Below are 16,067 nucleotides of genomic sequence, written 5' to 3'. Positions count from 1 at the left end.
CGCTCTCCACCTGAAAGAGGGAAGTAGTGCCCCTGGCACAGTTCACATTCCAGCAGGGACTCTGGGAAGCAGGCAGGAACAGACATGATGCTGGACAGGGAAAAGAGCCTGAGATGTGCTCTCCACACTGTGCTCACAGCAGGGAGGAGAAAAGGGTCTCAGTTGTAACCACTGGTGACACAGCAAATGAGGAAATCAGAAACCAGGCTTATTTGCATGGTCACCATCGTGATCCTACCCATGTTTTGTTTCCCCTAGAAACCTCAGGCAGAGGCTGCTTGCTGCAAAACCCTACTCAGAAGTGCCCAGGTGAAGAAGCACCATACCCTAACGGAGGTACATGACTCCATTAAAATCTTCTCTTTCATGAAGAGGAATGCCAGGCATGTTCTGGGAAGTCAGGAGCCTGAGCTGAGGAGAGACGCCAACTGTAGGCTGAGCTGTTATTCTTATGAGGTCAGTGACCATCCCAGGCTCCGTGGGGGTCTTGGGACTGAGTGCCTGCAGGTCCCCTATCCCTCACATATCTCACAGACCTCCTCCAAAGGTAATCTAGAGAAGTCTCTTTCTTACAAAGAATATAAGATCGGGGTGCCCAGCTGGCTCAGTCAGAGGACCATGCAGCTCTTGATCTCAGGGTTCTGAGCTGGAGGCCCATGCTGGGTTTAGAGATTACTTAAGTAAATAAATAAACTTTAAAAAATAATATATGATCTGTAGTCCATCTCATAAGGCAAGGCCCAAGAACAGAAATAATCATGTAAGCTTAGCCAGGGAATGGGGACCTCTCTAGAGCCACTAAAAAAGAGGCACCTGAAATGTAGAAATATAGGTCGGATTTTCAGAAGGTCAGAGAAGAACATATGAGAATCAGCTCCTGGGTGTGGGCCAACTGCCTTTAACAGGGTAAAAATAAAGGGAATGTTAAAAACTATTACTTCCATTTCCTAGAACTATTTATGATACCATGGTGCATATTTTCCTGGAATTCCCTGGAATTCAACTGAAAAACACTATCAATTTATCTAAATTCAAAAAAGAGGCCATTAGCAAATAAAAATCTAAAAAAATCACTACCAAAGGAAAAATATTTACGAAAGGAAAAATCATCCAACCACCATCACAACAACAAAGCAACACAAAATACCTGGGAACGTTCTTGAGATTTCCTATTTAAGAACAACTATAAAACCTGATGAATAGTAAATGGAAAGACATACCATGCTCCTGTATGACGACCCTGAATATTGCCAAGATAGCATTATTTTTAGGCTAGGGTTAATGAAATTTTAATCAGTATCTCAATGGGGCTTTATTTCTCCATAAATTGGAAAATTACTTCTCAAATCATTTTAACATAAGAAAATGTGTTGAATATTATGGATGCATTTACAGAATACTGATTGTTCTTTTATACAGTCTGCACAGGCACAAACAAAAATGATACATCCCATTCTATCATGTGATAATTATACCAAGAAATCTTACATTAACAAAAATTATCATACAAAATAATAATTTCAATTAGAAAAGGAAAATTAAATGAGTAGGAATAAAGTTACTTTCCCATAGAAATCTCAATGATAAAGGTGTTGAGTATTTTGTTAGAGTTAAAACAACAGGCGGAGGCTGGGGGAGGCCCCTGGGCGGCTCAGTCAGTTAAGCATCCAGTTCTTGACTTCCGCTCAGGTCATGATCTCAGGGTTGGGAGAGAGAGCCCTGCACCGGACTCCACACTCAGCAGAGAATCTGTTTAGAATTCTCCCTCTCCCTCTGCCCTTCCTCCCGCTTGTGTTCTCTCTCTCTCGAAATAAATAAATAAAATCTTAAAAAAGAAAATAATAGGTGATCAAAACCACTAACATCAAGAGAAGACAGAGAAATGCTTCCTTGTTCGCCCTTTATTGCAGAAGTTCCAGGGCCAGTCCCTTCTGCCACCGATGGCTGAGCTGGCAGTTTTCATTGCAACACAAATCAAAAACGTAAACTGAAATCAGCAACCAGGTAGTGCAACAAAAGCAGGCATGAGTTCCTCGGCTCTGCTCAGGTGCAGCAGTGGTTTCCATCTGAGAGAGCTGCATTCTCCTAAGAAGCAACCGTGTCATGCACGCAAAGCGAATTCTGGTTCTTAACTGACTGTTACACCCAAAAGCGTGACAAGAGCTCATCGACAGAAAACATGCCTTTATAAACCAAAATATCTGGGTTGTTGGTTTCTGAGCTTTTTTGCAAATACGTGAATTTTTTTGTTTTGCTCTTTGTAATTTGGCTCTTTATAACTGCTCACCACAATCCTTCAGTGAACGTTTAGGTCTACAGTCATACAGAAAAATTATTTTATAATAGAAAAAGCAGCATTTAAAAGGGATCTTCAGGGGCGCCGGGTTGGCTCAGTGGGTTAAAGCCTCTGCCTTTGGCTCAGGTCATGATCTCAGGGTCCTGGGATGGAACCCCGCATCAGGCTCTCTGCTCAGCAGGGAGCCTGCTTCCCCCCAACCCCCCGCGGGCCTCCCTTACTTGTGATCTGTCAAATAAATAAAATATTTTTAAAAATTAAAATAAAATAAAAGGGATCTTCAGTTTTACCACCTTACTCTAGCAATTCCTTCCCTTTACAGCATTTTCTGCCTGTCTTTATCAAGTGTAGTTTTTACGTAGTCATATACACAGTGTATATATAATTTTGGTTTTATATTTTTATTTACATTTTATAACCACTGTCATCCTGCTCCATAATCTTCAAAATTAAATCTGAATACTCTGAATAATATTCTAACAGAATGATGTAATCTAAGTCAGCATTTCTCTCCAGTTGGGCATTTAGGTTGGTTTTCATTTCAGTAAAGCTGATGAAAAATCTTTGCATATATAGCATTCTTACGCTGTTGAATTCTTTTATTGGGATAATTTCCCAGAAATGAGATCATTAGCACAAAGGGTAGGAACATTTTTATGTCTCTTGGCAGGTATTATAGTGTCTTTCAAAAGGACCGTCTATGCTCTAGAATGAATAAGCTTTCTATTTACTACTGCTGGACCAGCACAGATCTTGATCATTTTTAAGTTTGCTTCTACTAACTTAGTATGGATAAAACACTACCTTAATATTGCTCTAATGTGCACTCTTTCATAACTAGCAAGTTAAAATTTTTTTCCCTACACTTGCTTTTTCTTCATAATCACATTCCAATCTAAATTGGGAAGGCCTGTTCTCAGACAGGATCAAACACTATGCGGTGCTAACAGATAAAGCATGGGGATTATACAGAACTTGGAAACATGCAAAAGTCTGCACACTGGCAGAGCAGGAATCCAAACTTGGCTCTGGCATGTCCTAGCCATTTGACCTTGGCTCACTGTAAAATGGGATGACAGCTACCCCAGCTGGCCGCTAAGAGGACTGAGATACCCCCTGCAGGTGGTTTTCAATTAGAGTATACATCCCCTCCATGGCTTTAAAATTCCTGAAGCTAGATTTAAGAAACGAAACAAATGAGCAAAGGAAAAAAGAGAGAGGCAAACCAAGAAACAGACCCTTAATTACAGAGAATTAACTGATGGTCACCAGAGGGGCGGGGCTGGGGAGATGAGTGACACAGTGATGGGTTGGGACGAGCAGCAGGTGAAGGAGAGGACTGGTGGATCGCCACACTGCACACCTGAAATTAATGTCCCACTGTGTGCTAACTATAGTGGAATTTAAAATTTGAAAAAAAAATTAATGAAGTCAGGTCTCACCACCAACACCCCGCAGGAGTGTTCCTGCCTCACACTCCTAGTGAAGCAGCACAGACAGGCAAAGCTCACAACACTGCATTCTCTTTCTCAGAGCTGACCTTGCTTGCTAACTTCACTGAGAAAACAGAAGCAATTATGGACTCCCACCAGCACACCGCCCGGGGTGCCTCTTTCACTCCGCCTTCTCTCCCGACGTGGGAGCGAACTGCATCCCGCTCCGCTACCATGCTCACTGCTGGCCCCCTCCAACTACAAGGTCACGGACCTAGCAAACGCCCCCTTTCTCTGGTGCATCAGTTCCCCCTCTCTCTCTACCAGATCATTCTCATCATCAGCTTCTGGACACAGACTATCACATCACTCATCCTCCCTCTCTCTCTCTTTCTCTCTCTCTTACACACACACACACACACACACACACACACATACACACACACACACATTCCCTTCCTTAACTTCTTAGCCATCTCTAGTTTCCACACTATTTCTCTGTTCCCTTCTACATCAAAACGCCTCAGAAAAGGCTGTTTACACCTGCTGCCTCCAGTTCTCCTAGTCCCTCTTGAACCCACTCCAATCGGGCTTTCATCTCCTTGGAGACTGTACAGCAAGATCATAAACTACCCCATTTCTAAATACTGATAAATTCTTTGTCTCATCCAACTTGATCTACCACAGCTCTTTAAAATAGCTCCTCATGCCTTTCTCGAAGCTTGTTCTTCTCTTGGCTTCCAAGTGAACCCTGTCTTCTGGTTCCTCTCCTGCCAAAGAGGCTGCTCTTCCTCAAATTCTTCTTCTGATGATGGTGTCTCCTTTTCTCCCCAGCCCCAAGCACTGCAGCTCCAAGATGCCATGGTCCCAGGACCTCTGCTCTACAGTCACCTCCCTGCTTTAAATCCCATCCAGGTACAAAGTTATTCCCAAGTTATTCCCAAGTTTATCCACATATATCTATATGGGTCAGATGATGTGTGTGATCTGTGTTTTCTGTTTCTTACTCCCTTTGCCCTTGTTTATCAACTAAACAAGGACAGAGACTATGTTTTTCCCTGCTATCTCCCCAGGACCTGGCATGCACCAGGTGCTCAAGATATATTTTAAAGAATTAAGGCTGGCATCTGCTTCCATCAAACAATAACAGATTTCCATATCAATTTTTAAAAGAACACTTGGATAACAGCAACAACAACAACAACAAAAAAGAGCTCCTGGCAAAAGAAGAAAGACTCAGCAGAGGATTTGGAGAATAAATGTAGGTGCAGAAATCTCACACTGAGCAAAGCAAAATGCTAGAGCCGAAAAAACAGGAAGGAAAAGCAAATTAGGCAAGCTTTCCAAAACATCTAGTATCTGAATGCCGCACATGTCAAAAGAGAAGAAAAAAACCACTCCAGAAGACTTGCCACACTGTGGTCACAAGTTTCCCCAATGAAAGGGCTCATCATCAAATGATTTCAGAACACCGTGGACACAGAAGGTCCAAAAAGCATCCAGAAAATGGGAAACTAAATAGGTCTTGCAAAAAAGAACCACAGGTTCGAAGAGCACCATGGAAACTAGAAAACAATTCAAAATGATTTCAAGCTTGTACCTCTAAGACCCATACAATTATCTAGTAAGTGTCCAAGTAGAATACAGCCACTTTCAGACATGTAAGATTTCAAAAATATTTACTGTCATGTTTTCTTTCCTGGACAGCTGACAGAGGACACACTTGACCAAATAAGAGATTAAGCCTAGATCTCCTTATGAGATCTAAAAACCCAAGACAGGGGCGAGAAGAATCCCTGGGATGATGGCTGAGGGGCCAGCTGGGCAGCTGGCCTACAACCTTCCAGACTGTGTCAGAAGAGAAGGAGGGAAATTCTTCAAGAAATCAAAATGGCCGTCTACTGAGCGCGCCAGGATAGGCTGGATACTGGAAAGGTACACAAGCATGGGGTATTCTGAACTAACAATCTGTTAAGAAACAAGGCAGACAGACAGTCCTGCTCTCAGGGTGCAGGAAAGGACAAGGAGCTGGCACACTCTGTCTCAGCCCGTACGCTGCTCAGTGATACGGGCACTGAAAATAGTTACAACGAAAATGAACTATATTGGGAGGGTGGGGGAGTAAAGGAAAGATGTGTGAAGTGGGGGGAGCCGAGAGTAAAAACGCCAAATCCGTCGCCACTACAGAGGCAATGAGTAACAGCCGACACTGGGATTTGGAGATAAGGAGGTAAATGCTACACGGAGAGGATCACAAAGTTGATGGCAGGTGCATCTGGGAGTCTAGAGGGCTGCGGGCTTCTGTTTTCCATTAAGAGCCACACAGAACTATTTGTCTCTGTAACTCCCCACAGGGACATCCGAGAGAAAAATAAAAATTGTATCAAGAGGTCCCACCACACTGAACTACCAGAGGAGGAGGGCTGGGTACCAACTTTGCAGAAGCACGATTTAACAGCGTGGGCCCCCAGTGTTCCACGTGCACACCCTTTGACCTAGCAGCCCCGCTTCCAAGAACAGATGAGGACAGCCACGGCACAGGGGTAAAGGGCTGAATGAATCAGCATATTTGCTGATCGCATTTATTCTACTAAAAAACCAGAAACAACTGTCACTTCACTGTGCTGAAGAAGAGCAGATCTCGGCTCAAACCCTAGCAACTACTGCTTGCTACCCGTGTGACAACAGGGACTCAAGTGCATGCAATACAAAAATAATAATCATACACACCCAACGTTTATACGTTGGGAGGAAAAGCTGATTTAATATGTGAACTGTGCCTGCTTGGTATGAGTAAAAAGGTGCAATACCTGTTCATTATCAAAAGTCTCTTTTCTGCACATTTCTGGATTATCTGAATTTCTCTTCTGATGAAAATACATCTTTTGTACAAATACAATAACCCTTTAGTTAAAAACAGTTTTATTGTAAAAATACAAAAAGCAGAGAAAGAAAAAGGACATATAATCCCACCGCTTGTCAATTATATAAAAGAAGTATATACGTCCCCATCTGAAACCATCCCTACACTCCAGTTAACTAGCAATTTTTTTTCTGCTTATGCAGACACACATACACACATAAAATTCTTTCCTTATTAAATAAAACCAGAATCATGTCACCTTTTTTCCCATTTTTTAATACATTGTATTAATGGTTCCATAACCTCACTCTTTTTACAGGGTATACAGTATTCTGTGTGGCATGTAGTAAAAATTTAAGCCTTCCCCTATTAAAGAACTTCCAGACTACTTTCCATTTTTTGCTACTGCAGGACTACAGTAAGTGTGAACACATACCCTTACGTAACAACTTATTATGAGATTCCCAGAGGGGGCTGATTCACAAGGAATGGAGTTTCTTCATTGTTTTTTAAAAAATATTGAACAGATACAAAAATAGTTATAAAAGTCATATAAGGTAGATAGTACTAACAGCGGTGCCTGGGGGGCTCAGTCAGTTGAGCATTTGATTCTTGGTTTCAGCTCAGATCATGGTCTCAGGGTCATAAGATCACCCAGGGTCAGGCTCTACTCAATGGGGAGTCTGCCATGAGGATTCTGCCCCTCTGCCCCTCCCCTATTCACATTTTCTCTCTCTAAAATTAATAAATCTTTTTAAAAAAACACTATAATTACTGCACGCCCATCCCTTTCGTGAACTATCATTATGTCTGAAGTTTCCCATCGCCCCTCCCTGACTCCGAGGGCAGAGATCTTGTGAGAGGTGCCCCGCGTCAATCTTTTTTTTTTTTTTAAAGATTTTATTTATTTATTTGACAGAGATCACAATTAATCAGAGAGGCAGACACAGAGAGAGAGAGGAAGCAGGCTCCCCGCTGAGCAGAGAGGCTGATCCCAGGACCCTGAGACCATGACCTGAGCCAAAGGAGGCTTTAACCCACTGAGCCACCCAGGCACCCCTGGGTTAATCTTTTACTTTTTCTTCTCTTTGCTGAAAGAAGCAAACATGTCATTAATGCTTCCTTTTTCCTATCTTTAGTCATTACAACATATAGTATCTTCTCATAGGGTTTTTTCCCCCTTCTTCTCATGGGTTTATTGGCTATTTGTATTTCTTTTTCCAAAAGGTGCTTCTTCATTTCCTTTACCTTCTTTTGGGTTGATCTGGCTGCTTTGTTTTCTGATTTACAGAACTGCTGCACATGAGGGATATTAACTCGCTGCAACTCTCATGTTGCAGATAATACCGTGCCCTTCACCAGAGAAAGTATTACATTGCCATGTGGAGAGCTCTGTTAATTTTCCCTCTGGCTTCCCCAGTTTAGATATTTGTCGATATACTCTTCAGAATTTTGTTTCACAAGTTTAGATTGTTCATTGACGTAGACTCAACTTTAGTAGATGGTGAGGGAATAGGGCTTTGCTTTATTTTCTCTCAAATGCACAGCCAGTCATTCTAATAGCATTTACCGACTACTCCTTTCTCCATCGATCTAATGATTTTACTACACATACAGTTTTCACATACATACATGGGCACAAGTGTCTGTACGTGTATGTATACACATATGACGTTTATGTTTACACAGTTTTCAGACTCTGTTCTCCTCCAGTGCTCTGTCTCACCCGGGGAATGCCACAGAGCCAGGTCCAAAGAAATCACTCACCTGCCCTTCTTCATCAAAAGCCATGACTACCACAGCGGCTCCAAACTTCTTAATTTTCCTAGCCTTCGCCAAGAAGTCATCCTCTCCCTCCTTCAGGCTAATGCTGTTGACAATGCATTTTCCCTGGCAGCATTTCAAGCCAGCTTCAATCACGGCGAAATTGGAAGAATCAATGCACAAGGGCACCTACATCAGAGGGGCAGGAAGAAGCATAGGAAAATTGCAAGTCACCATGGATTCCCTTCCACGAGCTGGCACCCAAACAGTCCCTATTTCATATGCAGGGAATAACAGTAGCATGACAGAAAAAAGGATCTGCATGTACTTGTTCTTTTAAAGCCCAGAACACTTGGAGTGATTCCAGTCCTACAAGGGACCCCACGCAGGAGCCCGGGATTCGAAAATCAAAGATCACAGATGAACACCGGGATGAAATCACTGAGCTCTGTCCACTGGCTTCTTCGTCAGTTTACATCTTCCACTGCCTACACCTCAAACAGGATTCTGGTATCCCAGATCTGACTCCGGGATTAACGTTTGGCCTCACAGTCTCGGGAATAGCCCTCCGGCCTATTCAAATCCAATCTGCCCCTTAAAGAATCAAGTTCCTGACCAGATAAAATAAAATTTTACTCTTAGGAAAAGACATAATATTTAATAAAAGAATATAACTACAACAAAGGACAAAGTTGAAATGCACAGATGAGAACAGGTTCATTTTAAATGGTCTCCATGCATTCACGCCTCTGCTCCAGGGAGGGTAGAAATAAGGGTTTCGAAGCAGGACTAGAGTCAAGCACAGAAATGAAACACGGCAGCCGATCTAAGCTCCGCTGCTTAAGTCACTCAATAAATACATATTTAGTGACAACTACCTCAAGCCCCACGCTAGACTTGGGGGCAATGACAGAGCAGGGGGCTCCCTGGCTTCCCTGAGCTTTATAAAGATAAACAATTGAACAAATAATGGCCTAAAGTGTGGGAGACAGGAGGGCAGGAGAGGAGCACAGGTGCCATGAAAGAAGCCTGCTTCAGGGGCACCAGACCCCACCTGTGGCACAGGGAGGGCGGGCCAGGAGAATTCTCTGAAAGGCTCTGCTCTTCCTCAGGCCCCATCTCCAAAGGTGAGAGCACAATGGGACCAGGGGTCCATCAATTCTACCCTTTCGTACTGCACTGGTCACAACAGGTTTGCAAGGAAAGGGATCAAGTACCAGTGCCAATCCCAGGCCAATGTTTTAAAGCTCTGGGTGAGTCTTGTGTCCCAGCTCTGCTGGTGAAACGGTGCTAGTCACACCTTTTTATGCTCGACTCCAGCTCTTCATAATTTGGTCTCTAAGAAATTTTGGTAGGAGGTCCAATCCAGGAAAGATAAGGAAAAAAAATTACTGGAGCAATCAGAAGAGTAATTAATAATGTCTTAAGTTACACACAGTTGTTCATAGTGGAGGCACTTTCATCTGCAGGGTTCCGGAGTTAGGCAGAGCAAGAATGACTGCTCCCACTTCGGGCTGGAGAAAGGAAACTATGGTCAACAGTTAGTTGACCATAGGATACGTCCGACTCCCGGCAGAGCCCCTTTCCCACCACTCGGCTGATGAACAGCTTCTACCCCTCTGATTCTGACAGACTCGGAACAAGTCATTTGGCTTCTCCGCATCTTAAATTCTCAAAGTATTTACTCCCAGGGGAGTGATGAGGCTTTTTACTGAGAAGTTTTCAAGACACAAATGAAAGACGGGTTAATGCACTGCTTATCACGGGACATCTAACTTAAGCATTTGCTGAAGGCCTAATGAAACACTGACAGCCCCATCTCTCAAAGCACTAGGAAGTTTCTTTAAAAAAGAACTTCACAGGTGTGCTTGGGTGGCTCAGTGGGTTAAGCCTCTGCCTTGCACTCAGGTCATGATCCTGGGGTCCTGGGATCGAGCCCTGCATCAGGCTCTCTGCCCAGCAAAGAGCCTGCTTCCCCCTCTCTCTGCCTCCCTTTCTGCCTACTTGTGATCTCTCTGTGTCAAATAAATAAATAAAATCTTAAAAAAAAAAAAAAAAAAACTTCACAAATCACTTCTCATCACAAATTCAATAGTAAAGAAATGAAGTAAAAATTTTAAGGATTTTAGAATCCACCCAAAAATTTTTTTTAAAAATTGGACATACAAGTTAACTTTCATCTTTTAAAGAATAAATGTAAAAGCTGACACATACTATTTACATTTAATCTAATTTTATAGTTCTGTTAACTCTGATAAACCCCAGAAGGTTTCTTCCTCCCACAATAAGGAAGAACTGCCTGAGGGTCCCTGTGCCTGGAATGGAGCTAACATCCTGGTAGCAATGGGCAAGTGTATCCTTCAGACGTGGGAAGCAGGTTCTTAGTCCATCCAGACATCAGAGGAAACTCAATCCAGAAACCTTGGAAACAGCTGAGCTGAGGTCACAGCTCTGGTTTACACTGAAAGGCTGCCATCAGGGAACAAAGTGACAAACAGAAACCACTGGGCTTTCACTGTGGGAAAACAGAACACCAGGGTGTGAGATGACAGATCCCTGGGGCAAGTGACAAAGTTAGAGTGACAGATGAGGGCACATAAATCTCATTTTGTACAACCTTGGCAATGTCGGGCTCGGAAGCAATGAAGTTGCAAAATCTGGTCATGGCACTCGAACCATCCAGCATGCCATCATCCATGTTGATATCCAACACCTGCGCTCCCATTTCCACCTGCACTTTGGCAATGGTCAGTGCTTCCTGAGGGAACACCAGATGAGGCACCATTAGGAGAAGGTGACTCAAGAGAAAGCTACCCAATTTATTCCCACCCGCCCCCCTCCTGCAGTCCGTTCAAATAAGACTGGGCGAACCAGCCTCCTCGAGTCTGCGCCAGCTCTCCTCCCATCCATCATCATAGTCTGACGACTGGCCTTCCTTGCACATCTCCTCCCTCATGTCAGTCAGGACTCAGAATCCACCAAGGCTCTGTCTTCCTGCCGTAAATAAAGAAGCTCAACTCCCCAGCCTGGCGTTCAAGGCCTTCTGTGACCGGACCCTGTCGCCTCACCTAACTGAATGCCCCAATCCTCCCCTCCCGGTTCCCCTCACCAAGCCATGTGTGTTTCCACTTCAGGGCCACAGATCACGTCATCCCCGCTGCTTGGGATACAATCCCCTTCCCTTCTATACTGTTCAGGACCCAGCTCAAGCCCTAGCTCCTCCCAAAAAAGCCAGAGAAACTATCCAAAATTTCTGTGACTCTTGTGTTTGCCAAGACATGCAAAGTGTGTTGTAGGCCATTAGTAAGAGTTATGTGAACTACGAGGTAAATAAAATCCAGCAGGTTTTTATACTGGAAGGCTTTTCAAATCCATTAATACACTGTTTCACACTGTGAATATCCAAGAAGAGAATATGTAGCATTTCTCACTGGTGATCACTGAAGGAATAATCTTGTTGGCTCAGGGTTCCAGAGAGCATACTTTGGGAGGGAAACACTGTTTCTTCCACAACGCCCTGCTGCTTCTATAACTTCTGTAACAACTGTGATCATTACATCAACTTGGTTTATGAGAATATCATTTCCTCAGGATTTCATATCAGCTTATTCCTCAAAATAGAGTGTAAGTGTTTGGAACTCTGAAAGGTCTTAGGTTTCTCCTGATCTCCTCTGAACAAGACTGGGCAAAATATACATGTTCCATAATGCTTTCTAACTGATAAAACAGGGTTCATTTTAGGTCTGCACTGTATGTTTTGTCATGTAATAAAATAAATAAGGGAGGGAGGAGTCAAGTTGGCAGAGAAGTAGCAGGCTGAGACGACATCAGGTAGCGGGAGATCAGCTAGATAGCTTATCTAACCATTGCAAACACCTACAAATCCAACGGGAACTCGAAGAGAAGAAGAGCAACAATTCTAGAAACAGAAAATCGATCACTCACTTTCTGAAAGGTAGGACCTGTGGAGAAGTGAATCCAAAGCAACAGGAAGATAGACCACAGCGGGAGGGGTCGGCTCCGGACAAGCAGCAGAGCAACAGAACAACAGAGCACAAAATCAGAACTTTTAAAAGTCTGCTCCACTGAGGGACATCACTTCAGAGGCTAAACCAGGGGGAAGCCCAGGCGGGGTCAGTGTAACCCCAGGTCCCGCGGGGTCACAGAAGAACTGGGGGGTGTCTGAGTGTTGCAGAGCTCGTAGGTATTAGAGCGGGGAAGCCGGCTACATCAACAAAGCTGAGGAGTGAGCTCTCAGCTCGGGGTTACCTTGAACCAGGCACAGGCTAGGTGAGCTCAGAGCGTGGCCAGAGGCCAGGAAGACTGAGTGAGTGACTGAACACTATTCTCCAAGCGCGTGGCTGAAGGCCAGGGAGACCGAAGTAACAGAGCACTTTTCTCCAAGCGTGACCAGAGGCCAAGGAGGCAGAAGCGACCAAGCGCTTTTCTACAAGCCCAAGTGATTGAGCGCTTTTCTCCAAGCGCTTTTCTCCAGAGGCCAGGGAGACGGGAGCGATTGGGCACTTTTCTGTGAGGGCGCACTGAGGCGCGGGACCCCGAACTCGGCTCCTCTGGGCCAGAGATTGGGAGGCCGCTATTATTATTCCCGTCCTCCGGAGCGCTACTAAAGTGCTCAGGGAACAAAAGCTCCTGAAAGCGAACCAGAGCGGATTACTTAGCCTGGCCCTGGTAAGGGTGGGGCAATTCCACCTCCGGTAAAGACACTTGAGAATCACTACAACAGGCGCCTCCCCCAGAACATCAACAAGAAACCCAGCCAAGACCAACTTCACTCACCAAGGAGAACAGCTGAATTCCAGAGGAGGAGAAAGCAAATCCTATCTGGACAAAATGACAAGGTGGAAAAACTCACCACAAAAAAAAGAGTAAGAGGCAGTACCAAAGGCTGGACACCTAATCAATACTGACATTGGTAAAATGACAGATCTAGAGTTCAGAATGATGATTCTCAAGGTTCTAGCCAGGCTCGAAAAAGGCATGGAAGATAGAGAAACCCTCTCGGGAGATATAAAAGCCCTTTCTGAAAAAATAAAAGAACTAAAATCTAACCAAGTTGAAATCAAAAAAGCTATTAATGAGGTGCAATAAAAAAATGGAGGCTCTCACTACTAGGATAAATGAGGCAGAAGAAAGAATTAGAGACATAGAAGACCAAATGACAGAGAATAAAGTAGCTGAGCAAAAAAGGGAAAACAGCTACTGGACCATGAGGGGAGAATTCGAGAGATAAGTGACACCATAAGAAGACACAACATTAGAATAATTGGGATTCCAGAAGAAGAAGAAAGAGAGAGGGGAGCAGAAGGTAAATTGGACAGAATTACTGTAGAGAATTTCCCTAATATGGCAAAGGGAACAAACATCAAAATCCAGGATTTGCAAAGAATGCCCCTCAAAATCAATAAAAATAGGTCCACACCCCGTCACCTGATAGTAAGATTTACAAGTCTTAGTGACAAAGAGAAAATCCTGAAAGCAGTCCGGGAAAAAAGTCTATAACATACAAGGGTAAAAACATTAGGTTGGCAGCGGACTTATCCACAGAGACCTGGCAGGCCAGAAAGAACTGGCATGATATATTCATGATACATTCTTGATATATTCATAAACGAGAAAAACATGCAGCCAAGAATACTATATCCAGCTAGGCTATCATTGAAAATAGAAGAAGAGATAAAAAGCTTCCAGGACAAACAAAAACTGAAAGAATTTGCAAACACCAAACCAGCTTTACAGAAAATATTGAAAGGGGTCCTCTAAGCAAAGAGAGACCCTAAAAGTAGTATATCAGAAAGAAACAGACACAATATACAGTAACAGTCACCTTACAGGCAATACAATGGCACTAAATTCATACCTCTCAATAGTTATCCTGAATGTTAATGGGCTAAATGCCCCAATCAAAAGACAGAGGGTATCAGAATGGATAAAAAAAACAAAACCTATCAATATGCTGCCAAAAGAAACTCATTTTAGACCCGAAGATACCTCCCCAGATTTAAAGTGAGGGGGTGGAAAACAATGTACCATGCTAATGGACATCAGAGGAAAGCTGGGGTGGCAATCCTTATATCAGATCAATTAGATTTTAAGCCAAAGACTATAATTAAGAGATGAGGAAGGACACTGTATCATACTCAAAGGGTCTGTCCAACAAGAAGACCTAACAATTTTAAAAATCTATGCTCCTAACATGGAAACAGCCTACTATATAAACCAATTAATAACAAAATCAAAGAAATACATAGACAATAATAAAATAATAGTAGGGGACTTTAACACTCCCCTCACTGAAATGGACAGATCATCTAAACAAAAGATCACCAAGGAAATAAAGGCCTTAAATGGCACACTAGACCAGATGGAAATCACAGATATATTCAGAACATTCCATCCCAAAATGACAGAATACACATTCTTCTCTAGTGCACATGAAACATTCTCCAAAATAGACCACATCCTGGGTCATAAATCAGGTCTCAACCGGTATTAAAAGATTGGGATCATTCCCTGCGTATTTTCAGACCACAGTGCGCTGAAGCCAGAACTCAATCACAAGAGGAAATTTGGAAAGAAACCAAATACATGGAGACTAAACAGCATCCTTCTAAAAAATGAATGGGTCAACCAGGAAATTGAAGAAGAATTGAAAAAATTCATGGAAACAAATGATAATGAAAACACAACGGTTCAAAATCTGTGGGACACAACAAAGGCAGTCCTGAGAGGAAAATACATAGCGGTACAAGCCTTTCTCAAGAAACAAGAAAGGTCTCGGGTACACAACCTAACCCTACACCTAAAGGAGCTGGAGAAAGAACAAGAAAGAAACCCTAAGCCCAGCAGGAGATGAGAAATCATAAAGGTCAGAGCAGAAATCAATGAAATAGAAACCAAAAAAAAAACAATAGAACAAATCAACAAAACTAGGAGCTGGTTCTTTGAAAGAATTAATAAGATTGACAAACCCCTGGCCAGACTTATCAAAAAGAAAAAAGAAAGGACCCAAATAAATAAAATCATGAATGAAAGAGGAGAGATCACAACTAACACCAAAGAAATACAAACAATTATAAGAACATACTATGAGCAACTCTATGCCAACAAATTCGACAATCTGGAAGAAATGGATACATTTCTAGAGACATATAAACTACCACAACTAAACCAGGAAGAACCAGAAAACCTGAACAGACCCATAACCAGTAAGGAGATTGAAACAGTCATCAAAAATCTCCAAACCAACAAAAGTCCAGGGCTAGACGGCGTCCCGGGGGAATTCTACCAAACATTTAAAGAAGAACTAATTCCTATTCTCCTGAAACTGTTCCAAAAAATAAAAATGGAAGGAAAACTTCCAAACTCATTTTATGAGGCCAGCATCACCTTGATCCCAAAACCAGATGAGGATCCCATCAAAAAAGAGAACTACAGACCAATATCCTTGATGAACACAGATGCGAAAATTCTCACCAAAATACTGGCCAATAGGATCCAACAGTACATTAAAAGGATTATTCACCACGACCAAGTGGGATTTATCCCAGGGCTGCAAGGTTGGTTCAACATCTGCAAATCAGTCAATGTGATATAATACATTAATAAAAGAAAGAACAAGAACCATATGATACTCTCAATAGTTGCTGAAAAAGCATTTGAAAAAGTGCAGCATCCCTTCCTGATCAAAACT

The 16,067-nt window shown here is 42.9% G+C and overlaps 1 protein-coding gene and 1 long non-coding RNA gene across 8 annotated transcripts in view; one reads left to right on the top strand and one right to left on the bottom strand.

Annotated features, from left to right (window-relative positions):
• The window catches only part of MTR (5-methyltetrahydrofolate-homocysteine methyltransferase), a 105,044-nt gene that overhangs the window by 49,143 nt on the left and 39,834 nt on the right, over positions 1-16,067 (bottom strand). For all 7 annotated transcript variants that reach the window (XM_004774785.3, XM_045087353.1, XM_045087352.1 and 4 more), the window contains 2 exons: positions 10,974-11,114; positions 8,360-8,545 (listed from right to left, as the gene is read on the bottom strand). In XM_004774785.3, the coding sequence (XP_004774842.1) occupies positions 8,360-8,545; positions 10,974-11,114 (327 nt within the window). The remainder of the gene's footprint in view (positions 1-8,359; positions 8,546-10,973; positions 11,115-16,067) is intronic.
• LOC123393984 lies at positions 269-6,549 on the top strand. Its single transcript, XR_006608792.1, has 5 exons — positions 269-456; positions 4,564-4,644; positions 4,803-5,353; positions 5,437-5,664; positions 6,084-6,549. It is a non-coding gene; the product is annotated as an uncharacterized LOC123393984 (long non-coding RNA).

This window comes from Mustela putorius, unplaced genomic scaffold (assembly GCF_011764305.1).
Source record: "Mustela putorius furo isolate JIRA1106 unplaced genomic scaffold, ASM1176430v1.1 tig00001118_pilon_pilon_pilon, whole genome shotgun sequence".
Lineage (NCBI taxonomy): Eukaryota > Metazoa > Chordata > Mammalia > Carnivora > Mustelidae > Mustela > Mustela putorius.
This window is presented reverse-complemented; position numbering and strand designations above follow the sequence as displayed.